Genomic DNA, 17601 nt, shown 5'->3' with positions numbered 1-17601 from the left:
AGTAAATGTAAATATTAGTCATAGAAAGAGTTATATTTTGAAGTTTACCAATAGAAGAATCAAAAGATTAATTGAATGGCAGCTGTTTAAAATTTACTTTTATTTATTTACAATGCTAATAAGCTAATTTGAATGCAAAAATCACAATAGGAACATCATTTAAAGTAATACCTTTACCAATCTGATTCCTTATAATCATCAATATTCTTTTCCATATTTATGACATTGTTTTAAAAAATATTCAATTTTTTCAGGTTTCATAAATGGGTGAGTACCATGTCCAAAATTTATGATATAATTTTGAGTTCCAAAGTTTTTAATCATTTTATCAACTTTTTTCTCTATTATTTCATCACTTCCATACATAACACCAGGATCTAAATTACCTTGTAATGTAATTCTTCTATCACCAACAACTTCACGTGCCTTTTTAGGGTCGAAAGTCCAATCAAGAGAAACACAATCATAACCTGCTTCACATAAATCATCTAAGGCATACCAAGCACCCTTTGCAAAAACAGTTAATGGTATGTTTTCAGTTATTCCTAATTCTTGTAACCTTTTTGGTAATTTTGATGCAATTTCTTTTAAATATGGTAATGAAAATGTATTAAAATCATCTGGACCTAATTCACCAGCCCATGATTCAAAAATTTGTAACATTTGAGCACCTGCAACAACTTGTTGAGCTAAAAACTCTATACAAGCGTTACAAGTAGCTTTTAATAATTTATGAGAAGCTTCTGGATATTCAAAAATCCATTGTTTTGCGAATCTAAACATTTTTGAACCTTGACCTTCCGTCATATAAACTAATAAAGTCCAAGGAGCTCCAACAAATCCTAATAATGGAACTCTACCATTTAATTTAGTTCTTGTTAAAGTAATTGATTTATATGCCCATGCTAATTTAGTTTTAACATCAGGATTAAGATCAATCCTTGATAAATCATCTGGATGTCTTAATGGTGATTCAAATACAGGACCTTTTCCATCAACCATATTAATTTCAAATCCCATAGCTTGAGGTATAACCAAAATATCACTAAATATAATCGCTGCATCAATTAGTCCATCAAAATGATCTATTGGTTGTATAGTAATAGCTGAGGCTGTTTCTGCATCTTGACATGCTTCAAAAAAATTCTTACTTCCTTTCACTTCATGATATTCTGGTAAATAACGACCTGCTTGACGCATAATCCAAATTGGTGGTCTTTCAACTTTTTCACCTTTTGCTGCTCTTAGTATTAAGTCATTCTTCAATGGAGCGAATTCTGGCATTGTTGAGGTTGGTTGTAACTTTCGAATTTGACTATTTGAGAATTTTAAAATAATTTATGGGGTTTTCAAATTTGGTTTTGTGGAATTTTTCAAATTTTTCACTTGTTCAACAGATCTTTAAATATTGATATTGGATTTGATTCTAGATCTTGAAAGATTTGAGGAGATAAGCTCAGATCAGACGATGAGATGAGATTAGAATGATGGTTTAATATAGTAATGAGAAGTTTGTTTTATACTTTAAACTAATAAGCTTAATAGTGGGAGAATAGTATTTCAAATATTATAATAATTGAAAGAAACTGACAGTATAAATATTCTATAAAGGACAAATTTATCCGATGAATTATTGATGAATGAATTACAATAAAAAAATTATATATGTAAGGACATTTTCAATTGAATTTTTATTTTAAAAATGTTTCAATCAAATCTCTTTGCGGCCAGTTGAACGTAATTCGAATTAACTATAAAATGTTACTAACTTTAATAAGCACATGGAAGCAATCTTGTTTTAAAAATTAGCCAAAATTTGGTAGCATTGTAATGTTTTCATTTTAACCAAATTCAAATAATTAATTAATAATTAATCATATTACAATTATAACATAAGTAGATATACAAGATAGCATTAAGAAGTTAATACCAATTTTTACAATTCCACTACACTCAGCGAGCAATAAATTTTACCATTGAAATATATATCATTCAATTGAACAAAGAACGTTGCTTCTCAAATATAGAATTGAATAGAATACAAAATGACTGATACAGGAGAATCCAATCTGTTGCGAAATAGTGTGAATAATAGTAGTCATAATCAAAGTAATCATAATACGAAATCAAACCACAACCATAAAGAACCTAATTTCATTGTCAAATTTTTCAGAGAAGTATTTGGATATAGGAAAACTTCATTATCATTATTTGTCATTTTAACAGCAGTAATTGCAATAAGTTTATCATATTATGAAAATTCATTAGATTATAGTATTAATTTACCTGATAATATATTTGAAAAGGATTTACTTGATAAATCTTGGTTAGATTTGGAAATTATATCGAAAAATGAACATCCATATGCATCAATTGCAAATGATGAAGTTCATGATTATATAAAGTCAGAAGTTCAAAGAGTTACCAAAGGAATAAATTACGTAACAATTGATGCAAATACTACAAAATTTTTGAATCATACGTATTTTGAATCCAAAGAGGTGTTTTATTTTGAGAGTAACAATATATTGGTGAAAGTCAAAGGTAAAAATCCACTGCTTCCAGGATATCTTTTAAGTGCCCATTATGACTCTGTACCTACAAGCTTTGGTGTTACTGATGATGGAATGGGTATAGCAAGTTTATTAGGAGTGTTGAGATACATTTCAAGTCAGAAACAACCAGAAAGAACTATAGTATTTAACTTTAATAACGATGAAGAATTTGGTCTTTATGGAGCAGCTGCATTTGTAGAGCATCCATGGTTTAATGATGTAAAATATTTTTTGAACCTCGAAGGAACTGGAGCTGGTGGTAAAGCAATTTTATTTAGAGGTACAGATTATGGAATTGTTAAATATTTTAATCAAGTAAGATATCCATATGCAACTTCAATTTTTCAACAAGGTTTTAATAATGGATACATTCATAGTGAGACTGATTATAAAATTTATCATGAAGCTGGTCTTAGAGGTTTAGATTTAGCATTTTTCAAACCAAGAGATATTTATCATACAAGTTTGGATAATATTAAAAATGTTCAAATTAAATCATTATGGCATATGCTTTCAAATTCAATTGATTTTACGAAATTTATATCAAATGAAAATATTGATGATTCAGGAGATTCAGAATCTGCTATATATTTTTCATCTTTTAATAGTTTTTTTTCATTACCAAGTTCAAGATTATTCACAATCAACATAATATTATTATTATTATTTCCAATAGTGAATGGTATTTTAATTTTTACCGCTTTAAAGTACAGAAACTTAGAATTAACTGCTGGATCATTTTTATTTGTTCCTGTTTCATTATTTGTAACTGCATTAATTGTATCATTTATTACAAATCAGATATTCAAGTCAATAAATCCTTTACTACCATCATCAAGTCCATACCTTTTAGTTCTGACTATATCGTCATTCCTGATTTTGATTTTTTACTTTTTTTCAAATTTATCAAGTTACAATACATATGGAAATTATAATGACTTCAAATTGATTTGCATAATCGAAGTGTCATTTATTTATTGGTTATTGTTGGTGTTCAGTGTTGTGAATGGGTTTGTTTCAGACAAAAGTAAAGATCACACTGGTGAAATAGGATTAACAGTTTTATTTTTCTTAGAGACTATAACATCTTTCTTGGGATTGTTAGCATGGGCTCTTTCCCTGAGGAAAAAAATTGAACTGACTGAAGAAGGTGAAGATGAACCGTTACTAAATGGGAATTTGGAAGAAAGATATTCTTCTGATGAGAATGAAGATCTGGATGAACAAGATACCTCATCTCAAATTAAGCAAGTTTTTCAAAGCTATAGTTATGATTGGTCCTTACAATATTTACTTACTGTTCCATTATCATTTTTTATTATATATAATTCTGGATGGTTACTAATTGAAGGAGTTAATAAAACTATTCAAGAATCATTATCAGGAGAAGAAACAGTTTATTTTATTTTACAAGCTGTTGCTATTGCGTTGATAGTTCCAATGATTCCATTTATTCAAAAATTTAACAGAATTATAATATTTTTAGTACTAATTACCTCCCTAATTGGATCATTCATAATTTCAATCAAGGAACCATTTAATGAAGAAAACCCAATGAAATTAAGATTTACTCAAGTATTAGACAAAAATCAAACTTATGTTAATGTTTACGGTAGACAAGGACATGTTAAAGAAACATTAAAAAGTTTACCATCAGTACAACAATCAAATTTCAAGATCAGCTGTTCTAAACTAGTTGATGGGAATGAAGTATGTACATATGAAACCAATTTGCATCCAAATATCAAACCTACAAGATCATCACAAGATTATTTAGATGTAATTGTAAAAAACACAACTAAATCAAAAGCATTTGGAATAAATTTTGATGAAATCAAAATAATAGCACCTAAAAACAGACAGTGTAATATTGAATTTTCAGGAACTGAAGTAAAAGCAATAATCTTAAAGAACAGTTCAAAAGAAATCCCACCATTCAAAAAATTACCAGATGGATTTTCAGAAGACAAAAATTACTATTATAAAGATGTCCATGGAATCAATAAATTATACCTCAACAAATTAAATTATGATTCAAATTATGATTTGGGTTTATATTGGATTCCAAGTATTGATGATGAAACAAATGTCTTGGATATTAAAGTCGATTGTTTTTGGGCTGATTTATCACCAGTTTCTTATGAAGGTGAAGTAAAATCAGCTATTCCAGCTTATGACGAATTACTTCATTATACTCCAAATCATATTAGTATAGCAAACAGAGATAGAGGATTAGTTTTAGTTTCTAAAAAAGTGAAAGTTAAAAGTAGTTAAGTGTATATTAATAATTAATAATTTAATCATAGAAAGTTTTTAAATCTCTGTTCAATTTACTTTTGAATATTTATTAAAAGATAAATCCGATAGTGACTCCTCGCTCACTTTTAAGGTCTTTTTTTCGAGAAAAAGCTTTGACACAATATTTCGATATGAGTTTGTTTTTTGATTGTGTAACATCCTATTTTATTCTCTGATTATTCATCTATATTATTGTATATTGATGAGGATCATTAATTTAAATAGACTGTTAAAATAGATTGTACTTATTTATTAAATAAGCCTTGTGGAACTATTCAATCAATATATTATGAAACAGCTCTTGCTCCAACTTTCTAACTGTGAAATTAATTGATTCTCATATTTCAAAATCTCCTCAATTTGGTACCAATATAATGCAAAAAATTTCAGTAACAAAATCTAAACATGAAATTTTTCACAACCATGTATCTTAGATACGAAGTTTAAATCTGTTGAGATACGAGATTTGTGGCTAGTGAAGGCACTTTTATGATATGCTAATTTTCTTACTTTGATATGCTAATGGCCATTTTTTGATACGCTAATTATCTTATTTTGATATGCTAATGGCCATTTTTTGGTATGCAGCATTCAACTTAATGCTCTATCTGGATCCGAACCAGGTATATTTGTTCTTGAGAGCCTCAGTGACCACTCGGCCAAAAAATTTTAACAAATCTTGTGGCTCAGTGGCAAGTAATTTTCTCACTATTCTGTTTAATCCACGCTGGTTCGATTCATTTAAATGACTAAAAATTTGAAGTGTGTGGCGTAGTTGTCACGCTACCGTTTATCTTTATACTTGCGAGTTCGACTCTAGTTTGCAACGGAAAACTTAACGTTTGTGGCTTAGTGGATAGTATACTTTGCTGTTCTTGTCTAATTAAACACTGGTTCGAAGCACGCTAAATGCATTTTTTGCCTATTGTATGGCCTAGTGGTCACGCTACCTAATAACTTTTTTTACTCGCGGATTCAACTCCAAAAACTTCCAAATATACAGATTTTTGTGGCCTACTCGTCACGCTACCATCAAATGACCCTCAAGGTCCCTACGCGCGGGTTCGACTCTGAGTAATTGATTTTTAAGTTTTAGAGTGTGGCCGACTTGTAGACGATGCGGGTTTAGTCAACTCATTAAAAATAGTCGGCAATGAATTCGATTCCTAGAATGAACAATCCCTACGTGTTTGATCTTTGAACATTTAAAAAATTTCCCTCTCAACTGAATGAGTACGTAGGTGACTCCATTCTCAGAATTATAAACCAGGTATCTGATTCACCCTCAAAGTAATCTCATTTTATGATTGCCAAAAGTCAAAAAAAATCTAAAAAGATTGGTCGATGCAGCTTCTGTGGCTCGAACACAGTACCTCCAGATCTTCAGTCTGACGCTCTCCCAGGTGAGCTAAAGCTGCTAACACGATGATTCTTTAAGAAAACCCACGCCGGGATTCGAACCCGGAATCCTTTGATTAGAAGTCAAAAGCGATAACCATTTCGCCACGCAGGCTAATTTCTTGATTTGGCAAATGCTTGAAAAAACATAGGTGTTAGGTACTTGATCTAATACCGTACAAAATGAATATGGTAAGTTGAATAAAATTAGGTCGTTGATTTTAGATCTAAGGGAGTAAGTTTAATTTGATTCGTAGAACTGTAGATTCTTTACATATTTATACATTTTTTCATTAGACCATTCAGAAAGCTTTCATGATTGACCAATTTGTCGACTTTAAGTTATTCCCAAAAAGTAATTCATTGCGTTGTTTTTTCCAAAAAGTCATTTCATTAAGTTTGAAAATGATTAAAATAAACGTATATAATGATACTAAACACTCCCAATATCTGTATCATCGAATTAATTAAAACTCCATATCTTTGATACCTATTAGTTCTATTTATCAGGTAGTTTTCTTGCTTTTCTATATCTATATTGTGTGATGACTTTTCATTATATATATAATCATTATTCATTTGATTCTGAATTAAAGTATCAGTTGATTTTGAATTGAACTTATTAGATAAAATATTTTGCAAAACATCGTTGTTGATCCCTTTTGGTTTATTCATACACATTGTTTTGTCTACTTTCCATCAATTTCTATAACTGAGTTCATTAATAGATGTTTTGCAAATTATAAAATAGTTGTGATTGATGAATTTATATGTAAATTTAAAGTTTCAGTCTCGATTTTCTCCAATTAAAAACCTTAAACAATTAATTAATTTTATCAATTTTCTTCAACAAACAAGATGAACGTTCAATTGTAATGAAATGATGATAATTTGGAATATGTATAAGACTGGAGTTTTTAAAAATTAAGTGGAGTTTCAAATAAATATAATTCTCCATCAAAAGCGCAATTGGTTAATCATACTTAAATCATATCATAAGATTTTACAAATACTTTCCACCGAGATCAAGATCTAAAACAATAATCAAGATCTTGTTTCAAATCTAAGTTCTTCAGATCTGTATGTTTGAGGATTAAACACAAAAGAGTAAACAGCTAGTAATTTTAAACTTATATTATACTTTACATTAATTAACTTAAATTAAAATCACTATAAACTATAATAATTAATGATAAAAAATTTCACCCAAAGAACCTTCCAAAAATTTATTAATCTAACCATCTTTTTTTCTTTTTTGTAGCAGTAATAGAAGCATGACTTACTTTTCTTTCACTTGCAGCATACCAATTTGTAGGATAAGGAGCAACAGAAGCCCAATTAACTTCAGAACTTGCAGTATAACTCCAACCTGGTGTAATAGTTGACATTACAACTGGAGATTTTTGTTTTGTTGTATAATAAGTTACAGCACTTGTTGGAAATCTTCTTGTCCAAGTAGTTGCAGTTACTGTTGAACCAGGTTGCATTTGCATTGGAGCAAATCTTGTTTTACCTGTTTGTAAAGTATATGGAACAGTAAAACTTGATGAAAAATCAGTATTTGTTGCAGGATCATAACCACTTGTTTGACCTTGTGGTGAATCACCAGTTACTGTTACAATATAAGTACCTGCAGTTCCAGACATTCCTGTTAATCTAAATCTTGGAGTATATTGAATTGTTGTTGCTCCATTTTTAAAACTTGTATAAATTTGAACAAAATAATAACCATTTGCATAATCAGTTTGTGGAACACTTAATGTTGCTGTTTTGGATGGAAATTGTTGTTCTTTCAATACTAATTTTGTTGGTTGTATAGTACCTGATAATCCAGTACATAAAGTTAAAGTATAAAATTCTACATTATCTAATGATAATGCATCATCTGATGAACCATCATCTTTCCATTGAACTTGAACACTTGCTGAACCTGATGTGCCTGAAAATTGATCACCTTGTTCTGGAGATGTAATATCAACTGCTGCAAACGTAGATGGTATTATTGATAATAATGTTAATATTAAAAAATTAAACCTCATAATATCTTAAATTTATTAATTTGACATGTATCTATTTATGTTTACGATGAAGTGATTTGTATAATGTATTGATCTATGAAGTAATAAACGATTGATTGTATATGATAATAGTCTTTGTTTGTAGTAACTTATTAAAAGTAATATTGTATATATTGGCTATGTTAATAATAATAGTAAATAATATTTTTGCTATTTAATATTTTTATATTTTTTTTCTTCTTCTTCGAAAGAAATTTATTTTATTATGTCAAAATTTTGAATTATTATATAAGGAACTATGTATGTGTATGAGGTTATTATTATTTTTCTTTTGTAACAAATTTGACATCAATAAGTTAAGAGGTATAAGAAAAGTATTATTAGATCTAAATGAATCATTGATTTGAATCTATAAATCTTCAGATCTTTTATAACTCTTTTGAAATTTAAAATCTAGATCTCAATGGAGATGAATTCAATTATGTAGAATGTTACATCGTAAAATCATTATATATTTACATTTAACATCATTATTTGATATATATACTGCATCTGTCAATTTGGCTTGTTCCTTAACTTTGAAGCAATCAATTGTTCAGTTTATGGTTTATAATAGAGCCAGTATACCCTTCAGTCAATGAATTCAGACGCGTTTCCAAGTTTTTTGCAACCGCTTGTGATAACAAATTTAATTTTATAAAAGTTATATTTTATTTGCAACAAAGATTAATAACCTGTATTAATACATATGTCTCAAACATACAATTGTTGACTTATCCCTTACTATCTAATTTTTTTAATTCTTGAATTAACCATCATAATAAAGTTTATATAATAAATATAGTATTATTGAAATTAAAATCCATTCCAAGGCATTTAAAGTATAACCTTCTCCAAACAAGTTTTTTAATTGCATACTAATATCTTGTTGATTGGGTATAGTGCCAACGCTGATATCCATATCATGATTCACAGATTCCGATCTATTCCTTTTAGAGTTTTTATTGGATTTTGATTTACTTGATTTTTTACGCTTTATTGATGGTATTCTTTTATTTGATACTTCTTCATTACTTGAATTATTATTTTTCATTAATTCATCATTTTCAGAATCTTCTGATAGTATATTATTGAAATAATCTTGATTATTTTTAAATTGTTCATTATCATTATCATTTGAATTTGGTGAAGATTTTGGTGAAGATCCTGGTGATAATGCAGTACTTCTTCTTGATATAGTTTTTGATGACATTGGATTTGGAATAAATGAAGCTGGTATTTGCATTAAATTAGTTAATGATTTATTAATTTTATTATCATTACTAGTTATATTTATAATATCATTTGGTATTAGTTTATTTGCAAATGATTTAGAATAATTAACCAAAAACATTTTGTATAACATTAATACTTTGTATTTGATTCTTTAATATTTGAATAGATATTGAAAATAATTTTGAATAATATAATTGTAATAATAAACTTAATTTATGAATATGTAAAAATAAGGATATAATTTCATATATTAATATAAATAAAAATAATAATTAAATTGTACATTCAAATGAATATATATCACAAGATCAAATTAAATGTTTAAGATTAGTATTTCTATTTTTAAAATTTGAATCATTTATGATTACTATAATTATTTTAACTATAAATAAAACGGGCTTAAATATTTATGATTTATGTGTGGAAAATGTTCTAATATTGATTTGAAATTAAAAAAATATACAATTGAAATTGGTTATTTAATTGTTAAAAGGCAATTATTACAAAAGGTGATTAGATTGAATTACATTTACATTTATTATTCTAATTGAGTCATTCAATATATCTGTATGTAGTAGTATAATAGAAATGTATTATAAAAAATTCATCTGAAACAAAAGTTTCATATTAATAATCGAATGCGAATATATCGGATATAAAAAAATGGATTTAGGTTCATACGAAGATACGCAGACAATTCATGGGGTTTTCCTTCTATTAATTATAATTTACGCCATCAACAAATAGCAACAATGATATACTGATATAATTATGTCCTTGCTTTTTGAACAAGATAGAAAGTTAAAGGATTTTGAAAGAAATTTTCATATACATTTAAGAAAGGTTATATTTACTTTAGCCGACATATCTTTTTTTTCCTTTAAAACGTTTAAAAACGACGGTTATAATGGAGGACTAAAGCAAGTAACATAACCCCGTTTTAAAATTTAATTATTAAAGTATGCATAGAGAATAGCTTATGTGAGATGTTCGCTTATCAACTAAAATCCGAGTGACAATAATTTTGAAAGACTTCAAAAGTGCATTAGAGTTGAAGGACAAAAGAATATAATCATTAATGTGAATATATAGCATATGATTTATACAGTTCAAGTATAGCTTGAGGAGTTCCATAAGTTTCGATCGAGTATTCCATAAAGTAAATGACCCCGGTTTGTAACATTGGTTATATCCTTATTATGCAAGATTTTTGAATTTTAATATCGTAAATCATTTAGTTTTTCAACAGTAATGTTAAATAAAACTATAAGCGATTATTAACAACTATATTTTCAATAACTACAACCCGCCAATTTGTCTATTGAGATTAAATAGAACTTTTAACTGATAAAAACCACTTAGCTCAAGCAAATGTAAGAAAATTTGAAATAGGATTTTTACAATAATTAACAACCTTATATTCTCCATCTTATATTTGAATCATTTTAGTGCCAATTTGGTGCAAATAAGATTGAAAATGATTAAAAATATAAATACAACTACTTCGATATAATATTTTCACATGCATTCAGCGTAGTCATTTATGTATACTTGACAGGGAGAGTTAATGACTAAAGTTTCAAAAATAGATCAAGTCAAGTCTATGTGAAACATTAACAAATTTAAATTTAAGCCATGTTCATATACATGATTAACAAAAAGCCATGTTTTTATTTCAGTACTGATTCATTTAACCTTTGTAATCTAATCCATCTAAAAATAGTTCAAAATTCTATTTATATCTTTTCAACATAAGAGTAGTAATTGTACACTTTATCTTAACAGTATCTATTTTTGCGGTGTATTTTTTCGAGGGAGAAGTTCTGCATAATATTGACGTAAAAATCTGGTTTTGATTGACCAAGTTTACAACGAGGACCAAGTTTACAACGAGCTCTAGTCAGGTAGCACATATCAGCTCAGTGAAATAATTAGCTGCAAAATCTTTAAAATATATTTTTTCACCAAATCTATACACATCGACTCATTTAAAAATCTGAAAAGTTTTTTTTGAGCAATCGTCCAAACCATAAGACTTTAAATGATTCATCCTGATGAGATTATCTCGTAATAATAACTCACAGCCATAACTATCACATAATATTAGAGAATAGTTAAACTTTGTGTAAATTTTTTTTTTTTTCAATACTTTATATGTTTATTAAAATTAATTTGATCTAAGTAGAAGATGCTAATAGAATCAAAACTGTAAACTCAATTGAAGGGAATTTACAAGTGAAAAGAAGTTATTAATATTAGGAGATGACCATCTGTAAGCAGTAAAACTCTGCAATTTAAAATTTCTTATTTAATGAACATATAAAGCATAAAAAGAATTTGAGATAATTCGTGAACGAAATTCACAGACTCTAAGACAAATTGTTTAAACGAAGTAAGTTAGTAAAGGAGAGTTCAGTTCTAATGTTCTAGGTTTTTTTATCATCACGAATCGTTTGTCTTTAATTGCGCTTATACTTTATGAAAAACAATTTTGGCTTAATGAATTTCATTAGGGGGTAGAGACCCAGTTGTTTCAGAGCTGAGATCAAGATTCAAATATTTTTGTTTTGAAGATCAGGAGAGATCTATAGAAAATAAGATCTTGCATCGAAGGAACCAAATCTAGCATAGGATTATAGGATTTTAGATCTGCTAAACCCTAAGTAGGTTTTGTGCAACAACATTTCTTGGTTATTAGAAGTAGTAAACTGAATAAAATAGAGCCAGTAGCTTTGAAGGTTTGATATACAAAATACTTTAGATAATGAGAATTTACTGAATATAATATGCAACAGAATTACATAAGTAGTAGGGTATTAACACAGCAAATTTTTTGAATTGAGTTGGTATTGATTGTGTTCATTAGAGAAAATGATTAAAATAAAAGCTTCAGGTGCTGAAAATTGATCTACCAGTAGAGAGCTTATAGATTTTATGTTCTTAAAATAAGCGAATATCTCAATAAGAACTTTTCTATTTCACTAGCATTAAATGTTGAACAGCGTTAAATTATAATAACACTGAAATATATAAGAAAAATAAGAGGTTAAGCCGTATTGGTAAAATTGTTTGTTCAAAACTTAAAAGATGATTGAATTGTTGAAAAGACTTAATTATTGGGAGGATGATCAATTAGACGCCAAGACAATTACTCATAATCCCAACGCTCCAAAATCAGCTCAGAACTTATCCCCCAGTTATTTAGGCCTCGATTTTGTAATTTTATTATTATTGTACATCAAGAAATTTTTTTTTAAAATTTGCAACAGTAAAAAAATGTCTGTCTGTTGTTTCAGAATATGCTACCAATTTTACAATATTTTTTTGATATTTATAAATTATTTTGTACCTTGAAAACGAAAAACAAAAATATATCAAATTTAAAATGCAATCATCTTCCATACTACTAAAACGTCAATATTACTGAGACAGAATTTAGTAAAAAGCACAAAGACCTTTTCGGGAGAGTTAGCTAGTACAAAAAGCAAGTTCTAGACACATGTTTGCAAAAACCTTGATGAGAGCTTCTTTCAAAAAAAAAACTGTCTGTCTATTACAATTTTAAGGACGTTTTCAACGGTTTTCCTAAACCAAGAATCTATTTCACTTTTGGTGGATCCCTCTAGGTATCCATCCTTAATTATGACGTACCCTAAAAAACCCTCAAATGGGGGAGTTTACAGCTGTCAACAAATAATTGTTGCAAAAGTGAATAACATGTACGAGCAACGCTTCAGCACTTACATAATTTGATACAAATATGAGCTTTAATGATGCATACATGTTGCCTATTGGTTCTTGATGGTACTCAGAGTTCACAATATGGCTAGAGAGTCTGTAAATTTACCTCCAAAAAATTTGAGGGTTTTCCAATTTGCGCCCAGACATTTCACTTTTTTTCCATGTTTTATTTTATATTGCATTTTCAGATACCTTCAATGTTGCCCATTCCAATGCACTAGGTCTTAATGAAGGAGCTGTGCTGGTTGATGAAATATTAATCAAAACGTCCAACTCGCTCAAATGAGCAGCTACAGGTTTGGAAGTAGCCCAAGAGTTTAGATCTTGATTTCACTAGTACAATTAACATGCTAAATCGTGATTAGTTGCTGTGGGTCAGGAGATATGGGCCATTTTGGTAAATGCCAATTTCAAGGTCAAAATGACACAAAGACGGGTCTATAGCTCCGCTCACGTGCAATAGTAGTTAACTATGTAGCCTAATTATAATATTATCTTTCAAGTATAAGTATAAATCAAATTAGAAGACAGACATCCTCGTAACTTGAATAATACCAGAATGCAAATAAGCTTAAACGAAGCTATTTCTGGTCAAAATGAGCCCAAAATAGGCACTTGAAAGTCACCATAGTAGAGTTTTGTGCCTCAATACACTACCTTTACTATTTTGCAGCATACCAAAGATTTTGTTATTTAGATATATACAAATCAATAATTTTTTAATTACTTTTTACTACTTATTCTTCTCCACTTGATCACCAGCTTCTACTTTTATTCATACGAACACTACTTTTATCCATACAAACGTAGAACTATTTATTTATTTAACTACTAACTTCAGATTTCTAGTTTCATTATCATTTGAGAACTTTTTTGTGAGATATTTCACTGACACAAGTCTGGGAACTACCTGAGTTGACTACCTGAGACGTTTTCCGGACCCAATGGACAAATAAACAATTTTATCAAACCTGAAAGCCAACCTTTGAAGACGAACTTAACTAACTGACTGGACTATTTAAATTCGACACTGGAGTCAAGAAAAGTGAGATATTTGATGTTTTGGATAATTGACTGACAACCTTTTTGGCTTTGGTACTTGAGAGATGTGACTGTGAGTGGGCAGGCTACTTGGCAGAGATGGATAGTTGACTTTGATTCAGCTTTGATTAGTTCATTTCATAACATCACATTAAGTCTAATGCAATGGTTAAGACTTAAAATAGCACAAAAAACTAAAAAAAATAGACACAGGCCAGTCGATAAATTAAAAAGGTCACCAAGATTGAACAATAAGCCAAAACTACCCTATACACACATTATGCTTCACAGCTTAAACTTTATGACAAGAAAATACAAAATTGTTTCAAAAAATGCTACCATATAACTCAAAATTATTTTGCACCCAAAAAACTACAATTGTAAACAATTAAGATTTCAATAACACCAAAATTGAGTACAAACGGACAAGCACAATTACTCCACTTAATTATAAGCAAATACCCAATACTGAAGTTTAAATATCATTGCTAATATGTCTTGATAAAAATTGCAATTGTTGTTGATTTGGAGTCCAATTGAATGAGTATATTAGAGCAGAAATAGACATGAACAAATGTGATAAATTAGCACACTTGAGCAGCTGGAGCTACATCATTTAACATCCAGCTGAAACACAAGTTCTTATAAAAATTGACGTACCCTAAAAAAGCCTCAAATGGGGGAGTTTACAGCTGCAATCAAATTATTGTTGCAAAAACGATTAACATGTACTAGCAAAGCTTCAGAACTTACATAATTTAGTACAAATATGAGCTTTAGTAATGCATACATGTTGCCTATTGGTTCTCGATGGTACTCAGAGCTCACAATATGGCTAGAGAGTCTGTAAATCTACCACCAAAAAAATTTGAGGGTTTTCCAATTTGCGCCCAGACATTTCATTTTTTTTTCAGGCTTTATTTTTTATTGCAGTTTTAGATACCCTCAATGTCCTTCATTCTAATGTACTAGGTTTTAATGAAGGAGCTGTGATGGTTGTTGAGATATTAAGCAAAACGTCTAACTCGCTCAAATGAGCAGCTAAAGGTCTGAAATGAGCTCCAAATGTTAGATCTTGAATTCAATAGCTCAATCAACATGCTAAATCGTGATTAGCTTAAAAGTTGCAGGAGATATGGGCCATTTTTGCAAATGCCAATCTCAAGGTCCAAATGACACAAAGCCGGGTCTATAGCTCCGTTCACGTGTAATAGCAGTTAACTATGCAGTCTAAATAGCATTATCTACAAAATATACATATACATCAATCCAATTTCAGATTTAAGCCGAAAAGCTCATCAAAGTATCAAAGGTAACACATGTTTGTTTACAATATTTTTAATACTACACTTTTCTGCAATTCTATAAAATTTACCCCATAACAACTATTCAATAATAAACTGATGAAAGGAAATGACCAAAATTTTTTTTTGAAAAGCGATATTAGAACTAATTAGTTAACTCATCAAAGAACAGGTTTTAAAGCTTGTCAATTTACAAACTCACGTCTATCAATTCAGTTAATCACTAACATTTTAGAATTGTTTCAACACTCAGAAATGAAAAACCGCTCAATTCTCAAACTTCTTAAGCGCGATTTGAATTGCTAAATATTTCTAAATTTGTCAATTACCGCTAATTTAAAAAGATGATGTTTTAAATAAAGACTAAGATTGATTCAATAAATTTTCAAAATAAAATACGATAAAATCTATTCAATTCTGAACAAGTTCATCACTCATCAACAATGCCATATTCACCACCAGAGCAATTGAAAAACAAAAACTTATGGCAAACAAACCCCTTTATTAACAATGAATTCATAACTTCCCCATCAACAAAAACCTTTCAGGTAGTCAATCCAGCAACAGAACAAATCATAGCAGAATGTCCAGAACAAACTGCTGAAGAAATAGACGAAGCTATAAAATCTTCTTACGACGCATTTGAAAAATTTAGAAAAACTCACCCGCATGATAGATCCAAAATGTTACGAAAATTATATAACCTCATTCATGAAAATCTTGAAGATTTAGCACTCATTTTAACTTTAGAAAATGGGAAATGTTTAACTGATGCAAAAGGTGAGATCAATTACGGGGCATCATACTTTGAATGGTTTGCAGAAGAAAGTAAAAGAACTTATGGTGAAGTAATCCAACCAACTAATCCAAACAATAAAATAATAACATTAAAACAACCAGTAGGTGTTGTGGGGTTATTATGTCCTTTCAATTTCCCTAACGCAATGTCAACAAGAAAAGCAGCACCAGCTTGGGCCGTGGGGTGTACATGTATTTTAAAACCAGATGCTCAAACTCCATTAAGTTCATTAGCTTTAGCTTATTTGTCAAAAGAAGCCGGGTTCCCACCAGGTGTGTTTAATGTTGTGTTAGCTTCAACTGAATCAACTCCAATGGTTGGTAAAAAGATTTGTGAAAGTAATTATATTAAAAAAGTAAGTTTTACTGGTTCCACTCCAGTGGGGAAATTATTAATGCAACAATCTTCATCATCATTAAAAAAATTATCAATGGAATTAGGTGGGAATGCTCCAATTATAGTATTTGACGATTGTGATTTAGAACTTGCTGTAACTCAATCAATTGCTTCAAAATTTAGATCTTTAGGTCAAACTTGTGTTTGTGCAAATAGAATCTTTGTACAATCAGGTGTTTACGATAAATTTTGTTCAAGATTTGCTGAAGAAATTGCTAGATTTAAAATTGGTAATGGTTTAGAATCAGGGGTAACTCATGGTTGTTTAATAAACACTAAAGCTATTGACAAAGTAGAAAGTCAAATGCAAGATGCTTTGCAAAAAGGTGCTAAAATCTTAGTAAAAGGTGGGAAATTACCGGAATTAGGTAAGAATTTTTATTCACCATCAGCACTTTACGACGTACCTTACGACTCACTTGTATTTCATGAAGAAACATTTGGTCCATTAGCAGCTATTGCAAAATTTGAAAATCGTGATGAGATTTTGAAAATTTGTAATGATACTCCTTACGGTTTAGCTTCTTATGTGTTCAGTGAATCTTTAAATAATATTTGGTACATGTCTGAATATTTAGAGACTGGTATGGTTAGTGTCAACACTGGTGTATTTACAGATTGTAGTTTACCATTTGGTGGAGTTAAAGAATCTGGGTTTGGTAGAGAAGGTTCACTTCATGGTATTGATGATTATACTTATGTCAAATCAATTAATTTAGGAAATGTGTATAGATAAATTTGAGTGTTATGAATATGTAAAAGTTGGTATAGAGAGT

General features: G+C 29.2%; 5 protein-coding genes across 5 annotated transcripts; 2 read left to right on the top strand and 3 right to left on the bottom strand. All coding sequences in view use genetic code 12, as the record gives it.

Annotated features, from left to right (window-relative positions):
- Positions 1 to 198: 198 nt before the first annotated feature.
- On the bottom strand, positions 199 to 1284 carry KGF54_003303 (uroporphyrinogen decarboxylase; the record flags this gene model as incomplete). The annotated part of the gene is made up of 1 exon (XM_051763877.1): positions 199 to 1284. The coding sequence occupies one exon, from the start codon at positions 1282 to 1284 to the stop codon at positions 199 to 201; it is 1086 nt and encodes a 361-aa protein (XP_051619363.1).
- A 761-nt stretch (positions 1285 to 2045) lies between these two features.
- Positions 2046 to 4829, top strand: KGF54_003302 (M28 family metallopeptidase; the record flags this gene model as incomplete). The annotated part of the gene is made up of 1 exon (XM_051763876.1): positions 2046 to 4829. The coding sequence occupies one exon, from the start codon at positions 2046 to 2048 to the stop codon at positions 4827 to 4829; it is 2784 nt and encodes a 927-aa protein (XP_051619362.1).
- Positions 4830 to 7480: 2651 nt separating this feature from the next.
- On the bottom strand, positions 7481 to 8290 carry KRE9 (Kre9p; the record flags this gene model as incomplete). The annotated part of the gene is made up of 1 exon (XM_051763875.1): positions 7481 to 8290. One exon carries the CDS (start codon positions 8288 to 8290, stop codon positions 7481 to 7483), a length of 810 nt encoding a protein of 269 aa, XP_051619361.1.
- A 787-nt stretch (positions 8291 to 9077) lies between these two features.
- KGF54_003300 (uncharacterized protein) lies at positions 9078 to 9662 on the bottom strand (the record flags this gene model as incomplete). The annotated part of the gene is made up of 1 exon (XM_051763874.1): positions 9078 to 9662. One exon carries the CDS (start codon positions 9660 to 9662, stop codon positions 9078 to 9080), a length of 585 nt encoding a protein of 194 aa, XP_051619360.1.
- Positions 9663 to 16073: 6411 nt separating this feature from the next.
- On the top strand, positions 16074 to 17561 carry KGF54_003299 (succinate-semialdehyde dehydrogenase (NAD(P)(+)); the record flags this gene model as incomplete). Its single annotated transcript, XM_051763871.1, has 1 exon — positions 16074 to 17561. One exon carries the CDS (start codon positions 16074 to 16076, stop codon positions 17559 to 17561), a length of 1488 nt encoding a protein of 495 aa, XP_051619359.1.
- Positions 17562 to 17601: the final 40 nt, after the last annotated feature.

The sequence above is a fragment of the Candida jiufengensis genome (genome assembly GCF_024610255.1).
Source record: "Candida jiufengensis strain CBS 10846 chromosome Unknown scaffold2, whole genome shotgun sequence".
Classification (NCBI taxonomy): domain Eukaryota; kingdom Fungi; phylum Ascomycota; class Pichiomycetes; order Serinales; family Debaryomycetaceae; genus Lodderomyces; species Lodderomyces jiufengensis.
Note: the sequence above shows the minus strand (reverse complement) of the source record. Positions and strands in the feature narration are given on the sequence as shown.